General features: G+C 32.5%; 1 protein-coding gene across 1 annotated transcript in view; it reads left to right on the forward strand.

The window, feature by feature from the left end:
• The first annotated feature begins 3,432 nt into the window (after positions 1–3,432).
• The window catches only part of LOC112507504 (UNC93-like protein 3), a 7,491-nt gene continuing 2,582 nt past the window's right edge, over positions 3,433–8,341 (forward strand). The window contains exons 1-7 of the mRNA XM_025112126.1: positions 3,433–3,798; positions 4,630–4,793; positions 5,498–5,561; positions 5,976–6,089; positions 6,198–6,242; positions 7,208–7,458; positions 7,548–7,638. Of these exons, the coding sequence (XP_024967894.1) occupies positions 3,643–3,798; positions 4,630–4,793; positions 5,498–5,561; positions 5,976–6,089; positions 6,198–6,242; positions 7,208–7,458; positions 7,548–7,638 (885 nt within the window). The 5' untranslated portion in view covers positions 3,433–3,642. The remainder of the gene's footprint in view (positions 3,799–4,629; positions 4,794–5,497; positions 5,562–5,975; positions 6,090–6,197; positions 6,243–7,207; positions 7,459–7,547; positions 7,639–8,341) is intronic.

Here is an 8,341-nt window from a genome sequence, read left to right on the forward strand (position 1 = left end):
GTTTGGAGTTATGTCATTTGAATTAATATAGAAGGAGATGAATGGTTTGGAGTTGAATGCAAACATTTAACAAAAAAACATAAATTGACAAAAAAAAATATAGTAGTGGATATTGAGAGAATGAAAGAGAAAAAAGAAAAATAAAGTTCTAGGCTTTAGGAGAGGCCACTTCAAACACTCATGGTTTATTCTTTAATATATATATATATATATAAAATAATACATAAGAGTTATAATGCAAACAAAAATCATGATACAAACATAAATAAAATTATAATGCAACCAAAATCATGAAACAAATCAATATAAAATTATTACCTTTGCAACCAAAAAAATCAAATATTGAACTTGAATACTTCTTCAAATCTTCATGACATAATGCATAAAAACTATAATGCAATCTAAATAACGAAACAAACATACATAAAATTGTGGGAAAAGTGAAAAAACAAAAAAAAAACTATGAAGATTATCAATAGTGAAATAGAAGAAAAACCAAAGAACTTGAAACTTCTTCAAATCTTCATGACATATAATGCAATTTAAATAATGATACAAACATACATAAATTATGGGAGAAGTGAAAAAAAAAATTATGAAGATTATCAATAATAAAATAGAAGAAAAACCAAAGAGAAAGAAAATAAATTTAGAGATGTATAAGATAGAGATAGAATTTGAGAGGGTGTGAGAGATGMAGATGAATAAATAGTTGTTGTTAATGAAGCTTAAATTCGAAAAAAATTTATCATATCCTGTGATTATAAAATATCAAAATTTTATTCGAATTTATATGATCAAATCATAAACACAATTTATATAATCAATCGTAAACACAATCATATCCTATGATAACAACACATCCAACAATATTGAAAAAGAAACATGTAATAACAAATCACATTTTTTAATGAATATAATTTCTACATACCTTTTAAAATCTTTGAATTCTTCTTCAACTCTCATCTTCTTCATCCTTCACCAAAGGATTTTATATGATTTCATTTTGTTTATTATTGAAACTTTAAAAAACAAATTTCATTAAAAAATAAAAGAAAGTAAATGAAAGAGCAAATGAAGAGTTGGAGGTTAAACTTGGGTATACAAAATTACAAAAATAACCCAGGTTAATTATGAGATATACATTTTTCATCAAGGGGCAAAAGAGTCTTTAACATATTCAACATTTAAAAAAATCAAAAAATGAGAAAAAAAATAAGAGGGGTTCTAAGCATTAGAAGGTGTCACCTCATTACCTTTGGTTTCTTCTTTAATATATATATAGATTTAAACGGACGGATATCCAATAAAAAAAGAAAAAGACAAAGAAATAGAGTATGACGTCATTTCCTTCACAGTACCGGACAATTGTTTCGCCGTAAGATTTTCGTCTTAACCTCCCACCAACTTAATTAACAAATAAATTAATCAAAAATTACAAAAGACGCCCTTCAAATTACACCTATGAACACTTTGGTCCCTTCACTTTATGATTTGTCTCTTTATGTATCATTTTTTATTGTTGCTTCAAGTGAAAAATGGCCTTACAAAGTTACAACCCTCAACCAAAGTTTAGGTGCCAAAGACTACTCTATAAAACCTATTGCAAAAGTAAAATTAACAAATCATGTTTGTAACATTTATTTTATTTTATTTTATTTAAATATAAATATAATTGTTTATTAAAGAATTGTTTTAATTTTCGATTATCGATTTGAAATAAAACTATACATTTCTCTTTATCGTACATGTAAGTATCAAAATAACAAATGATTATTTGCAAACAAAATACAAATGTAAAATATAAATATCGTTCCTGGGGTTTTTGGAAATCATCGTCCAAAACTTTTGGAAATCAAAAGACCATCATTTTAGTTTGTATTTCGTTGTTAAATATATCTCAATTTCTTGTTTTTTTAGTTCAAATATCAATCAATTTACCAGATATTAAAATTTATATATGTTCAAACCAATTCATCTGGAAGGAAACTATATACATTAAATAATAATATAAATTGCTATTCGGTTAACCGATATGGTAAAAAGTAATCAAAACCGAAACATATCTTATTTCGTAACCGTTTAACCAACAAATCGGATAACTGAAAACTAAATTGGTTTGAGTGAGTTATTCGGTTTTGAATGTTTTTATATCCCTAGGCCCCAGTCACCTAAATTTTTTGATACGCCACTACAAGGTAGTGATATACTGACATAGATGGTGGTGGCGATGTAATGAGAAGAAAACGACAAGAGGAAGAAGATGGACCACACGAGTATGTTTAACAATGGCTAAAGGTTGTAGTGGTGTTGTGATGAAGGTGGTTATTAAAGAGCGAAAAGGCAAATGTTAAGATAAACTCGCATGAAAGAAAAAAAAATGTGAATAAAGAAACCTGGTTATTGGCAGTGGGAAGAAGTTGTATTGGTGTACGTGGCACCAAAGGAAGGGGTTCCAAAGAAATAGGAGTATCGATCGATGATGGTAGGATTAGTTTAGGGTTTCTTAATGAAGAGTTTTATACACCCCCCAAAAAAAAAGGGAAAAAACAAAATTACCGTATCATATTCACCATGACTTGCACATGAGCAGGTCCGTTCCTGACATTTTATAGGTCTTGAGCAAGATATAAAAAAGGGGTTCTCAATAAGTACGAAAAAAATATATTTACGATGCAGTTTTTATCATAAAAAATAACATTGAATTCAAGGAAAAATACTAATAATTTATGTAAAACCATTTTCCGGGTATTCCTAGATGCAACATCACTTAATTAAAATATTATCTAACATATCATTTACATAGCATCGTCAATTTGGTCCACCGTACAAAACATCATATGATATACCTTTAATATATAAATTGACATCATCTAAGGTCACAGTGTTGATTATAATTCTAAATAACACCCTATATAAATTAATATAAATCGATTGGATTTCCATCCCACCACAGGTCAAAGTGTTTCATCTATGTCATAAACCTTTTGGGTTAAATAAACTTTTTCGAAACCATCAATATTAGAATCAAAAGGCCATGCTAGTTATAACTTGAGATCTTATTCTTGTTTTGATTTATTGAATATATAAGAGTACTTGAAATTCATCCAGTAAATAACTAAATAAAGATAATAAAGAGTCAATAATGTATGAAAAATAATGGTAGTTTTGAAATTCTAAATATAGATATAAGTTGGTCCGTCTTATATAGTTGGTAATCTTTTTAGACGTAAGAATTTTCTTAGTTAATAATAAGAAATCTACTATGTTTTAAAACAAAGATAGAAATCTACTATGACCCACCTTTGTAATTTTCAAAAGTTAAAGGAGTACATTCAGAATTTTCACAAAGCCCAAGGACTATTTATGTAACTTACTCAAAATACAAATATATTTGCAGGACTTCTTATGCAATGGTCCCTCTCTCTCTTCCACACACACCCCTGATTCTTTAGATTCTTCTCTCCGTGTCTTCTATCAGATCCTTTCGATACCATCAATAATTTATAGCTCCCATTCTCGCCGGCGCTCCATTTTGGGGTTTTGTTTATGTACATACGAAATATATAGGTGCGTATGATCCTGTAAAGTTATTGAGCTCATACTGTAGAATACAGGATCAATCATAAGTTGAATCAGTAGATGGCTTCGGATGAAGAATCACCACTTGTTGATCAAAATCAAATTGGAAGTCAAACGCTTAATCATGGCAGAGATATTCATATTCTGAGTTGGGCGTTCTTGTTGATTTTTTTGGCTTATGGTGCTGCTCAGAATTTGCAGAGTACGCTTAACACTGTGAGTCCTTTTGTGTGTGTGCATATATTGAATGTTTATATTGTGTTCAATTCACTGAATCTCTTGTATGTGAACTGTAGAGATTTGTTTTTTGACGCGCGAGTTTAAGGTTTTTCTTTCTTTCTGAAGATCGTACGCATTCGAAATGATTCATAGGGTGTTGGTGTAGACAGTATTGCGAAATTTACATGTTGACTTCGAATTATTTTGGGTGAAAATCATTTAATATATAAAATTATGCAGAAAATTTCAAAGTCAGTTACAAAAATAGGCTGGAAAATCTGCTGGCCCCTTGCTTTGCAAAAGATGCATATATATTTTTACAAAAAATCATGATTCCACTTTTTTAGGTCAAACTTGCTCAAAATTGATATGAGTTTAGAAAGTTCTTGAGATAACTTTGATTACATTGGCATCAAATGGACATCAATTTGAATTTGTGGAGTCTGTTGTTTGACCTCAAAAGTCAAAATTTTCCTGAAGTCATAATCACAAGGTAGCAACAAAAGCAATTGATTGTTTAGCATTTTTTGTATTTACTGTAATATTTTTTAATTTTATTTTTAATGGAGTTTAAGAAATGGGGTAAGCTGCAGATGGTTGGTTGATCATTAGATCTTCTATGTTTACTGGCAATGACTTTGTCAACACTTACAATATTATGGACCTTTACAAGTGTCTAATGTTATTTAGGAGCATATTGTAGCTTTCAAAGATATAGTGCAGGGTTTCTTTTATCTTTGCTTTTTCTTAAGAGTAGGCCGTAAACTGTTCCAAATGTTTAGATACTTTATTGTATGATCATTAGATGTTTTGTGTTGGATATTACAGGATGGAGATCTGGGAACTATTTCTCTTGGCATACTGTATACATCTTTCACAGTTTCTTCGCTGTTTGCTTCTTCGGTGGTTAGAAAGCTTGGATCGAAGAATGCTCTGCTGCTTGGTACTACAGGTTATTGGCTGTACATAGCTGCAAATTTGAAACCATCCTGGTAATTAGTATTCTTGCAATGCTGCTACAATCCCTGGCTTGAATCTTTTTATAAAATCAATCTTAACTATTTCCCATAGCCAACCTTTTTCAGTTTGTCAACCGGTAGATTTTGTTATGGGCATGGTTGGCAATGACAAGTAGGGTTGTACTCCGCAGTGGCCAGTTCATCTGGTTCTCTACTGAAAGGTCTTGGAATAGCTAGTGGTTATTTAGCATAGCAAATTAGCCTGTAATTAGGTTGTCTCCCATCTCTTGATTGCCCTTCCCTGGATTAATGATAAGGTATTGAAATAAATATGACCAAAAGAAGAAATGGTGATATGCTGTAGTTCCTAGTTCTATGGACACGTTCCCCTAACACTCACCATGATTGGTTGTAATTTCCCTTTCTGCCATAGCTTTGCCACTCACAGAATGCTACTTGACTTTTTCACAGTACAAATATAAATATTTGTCTGATGCACATAAAAAACACAACTAACATACCTAAAACACTACACAGTATGTTGTTATGCCATGTTAAAGATCATATTCATAACATGGTTAGTGGTGGATGAAATACAAAAGGAACTGTTTGCGACATTCCTCTGCTAATAATGAGAAATTCATCTTAAAGGCTTAAGTTATTCCTTTAAGACCACAACTAAATGTCTTCTCTCAGTTTGTGATATTAGTTGGATTCTGTCATTTCCCTCCTTATAGGTATACAATGGTGCCAGCTTCTTTGTACCTTGGGTTTGCTGCTGCTATTTTATGGGTTGGGGAGGTACTATTAACATCCTCTAGTTAATACAGCTTTCACTATTGGAATTTCTAGTCACATTGTCTGAATGTGTGACCTTATTGTTACAAAACTCCAGGCTCCTCTACCAATGGGATGCACTGATTTACCTCCCCTGTGATGACTGTAGGACCATTGCAGTGGACTGCCTCCCTCTGAGGCACCCACTGCAATGGTCCTACAGTCATCACAGGGGAGGTAAATCAGTGCATCCCATTGGTAGAGGAGCCGTGCCCAGGCTCGAACCTGGAACCTCATTCATATGGATGACACTCACGCCTTTACCGCTGGGACAGATCAGTGGATTAACATTGATGCTGCACAATGTTTGCAGTACTTTTGGGCTTGTAATAGTAGTATATTTTTTGCTTACTACTTGACCATATCATTGTATCTCAGGGGACATATCTTACCTCCACTGCACGGAGCCAAGCAAATGATCACAAGCTACATGAAGGAACTGTAATTGGTCACTTCAATGGAGAGTTTTGGGCGATTTTTGCTAGTCACCAGGTGGAGTTCACTGGACAAATTAACTATTTATTGTTTACTTCAAAATTGTAGAAGTAAAGTTAACAATCTCCACTGATAAACTAATTTCTGTCTGTATTGAATTGTCAGCTGGTTGGAAATCTTTTGACCCTTGCTCTGTTGAGGGATGGAGAGGTAAGCATCTACAACTAAAAGTTATTGCAATAAATTGGCTTATAAAAAACGAGCATCTGGGAGTAGAATAGTCTTACCACATGCATTAATAGCTGTGCTTTGTCATACATCAAGTGGAGCTATCACCAAGCAGAATAGAATCTTTCAGCAGAATCGTTGCGCTAAAGAGAAAAGGGCCTTCCATTTTGTTCTTTTTCATATTAGAAATCATCATCTATCTTCAAACTTTGGACTTTCACGTGTCTTAAGAAATTGACATCTCTTTGAAAATGTTTACTATAAAGCTATATTTAAAGAGTCCAAACAAGGATAATAGGTGTAGATAGAAAAGGCTAATAGTGGGATCTAAGGGAAAATGTGGTAGGATAGGGTATAATGAGTTACTTGTTTCTGAATACTTTGCCACTGATGGAGTGCGTAATTTGGATTAGGGACATCCCAAAGAGGAAAACTTATTACTTAGCATGGAGGGATAATCGTTCTAAGGTCTAAAGAAAAATGAATATGAACATACATTCTATCCGTTTAATACCGGTTATAAGTAGATGATATCATATATTTTCTCATTGTAATCAGGGTAGAAGAATTGTGTTTATTATGATGGGAATAAACCCCTTTAAATTAATACAAGAAGAACCATTAATTGACTAGATAACCAAAAGTAGACAGAAACAAAATCATGGTAAGCATCAAAATAATGAAGCATTGTTAAAAAACAAATAAAACTCATATAACTATCATAACCAGCATATTTATTTTACCGTTTATGTGGAATAGCTTCTAACCTAACTACAAAAAGAAGGCTTAATTAAATTGAATTTGAATATCGACACGAAACTTGAAATCATGATTCTTAATAACTTTTACATAAAAGATGTGAACTGAAACAGCTTGTCAGCTTCAATAATATGATGCAATTGCCAGAAATGAACTATTTGAATTTTAGACCCTTTAATTCTTTGTAGGAGGGAAGTACTAGTGGCACAACTTTACTTTTCACCGTCTTCCTTGGTAGCATGACCTTGGGAACGATTCTTATGGCCTTCTTAAAGAGAAGGGATGGTGAAGAAACCGAGGGACAGAGAGATTCTTCTGTTGGTTTCTGTACTTCCTTAGTCTCTTTGTGGAAGCATGTGGTAACTCCTTTGTGTGACACAAGGCTGTTATTGATTGTCCCACTTATAGCATATTCGGGTCTACAACAGGCATTTGTCTGGTAAGGATCAGTCAACTTATGATGCTATTATTGCAAGTATCCCTTTCATTCCTCTTCATTAAAGCTTGGATTCTATCCATTTATTGTAGGGCAGAGTTTACAAAATTTTTCGTTCAGCCATATCTTGGCGAGTCTGGTGTGGGTGGTGCTATGGCTGTATATGGAGTTTTTGATGCGATTGTAAGTAGTGGAAGTGGAACCTGAACTTTTATGCATAAGCTCTCCCCTCCTTTGATTTTTTTTTTCATCCCAAAAGTAGCGCTTTTGTTGATAAAGGGAACTAAGGGCAGGTTCAAATGACCGTAAATATTTTGAGAACCTGGGCACCAACTATTTGCTTTATCCATGATGAATGGTGTGATGAATATTCATGATGAAAGTTATTCATAAAGAAGGAATATGTATATATATATATATATATATATATATATAGGTGGAGGTTCAAACGAGAACCCCTGTGATTTACGAAAACGCGAGAATAACTCAATAACCACAAACTTTTTTAATTAATAAATTAACTTTTATTATATATATAAATAATTTAATAAGGGCAGTAATGTAATTAAGTAATTTTTATAATTTTTATTTTATTTTAATTAACCATGTTTATCTTCATGTTTCCACGTCTTCTTCTCCTTCTCCTTCTCCTTCATTGATCACGTCTTCTTCTCCTTCATTCATGTGTCTCCAAATCACACCCATATCATACCAAATCGGTAGTCGATTTTTTAAGTTAACCCTAGCCGAACGGAATCCTTGTGATAATTGTGTGATAATCACACATGATTATCACACCCAAATCACACCAAATCATGTTGATATAAGCGATAATGTGATAATTGTATGATAATCACATGATTATCACACCCATATCACACCAAAT

This window comes from Cynara cardunculus, assembly GCF_001531365.2.
Source record: "Cynara cardunculus var. scolymus isolate 2C chromosome LG 1, CcrdV1, whole genome shotgun sequence".
Taxonomy (NCBI): domain Eukaryota; kingdom Viridiplantae; phylum Streptophyta; class Magnoliopsida; order Asterales; family Asteraceae; genus Cynara; species Cynara cardunculus.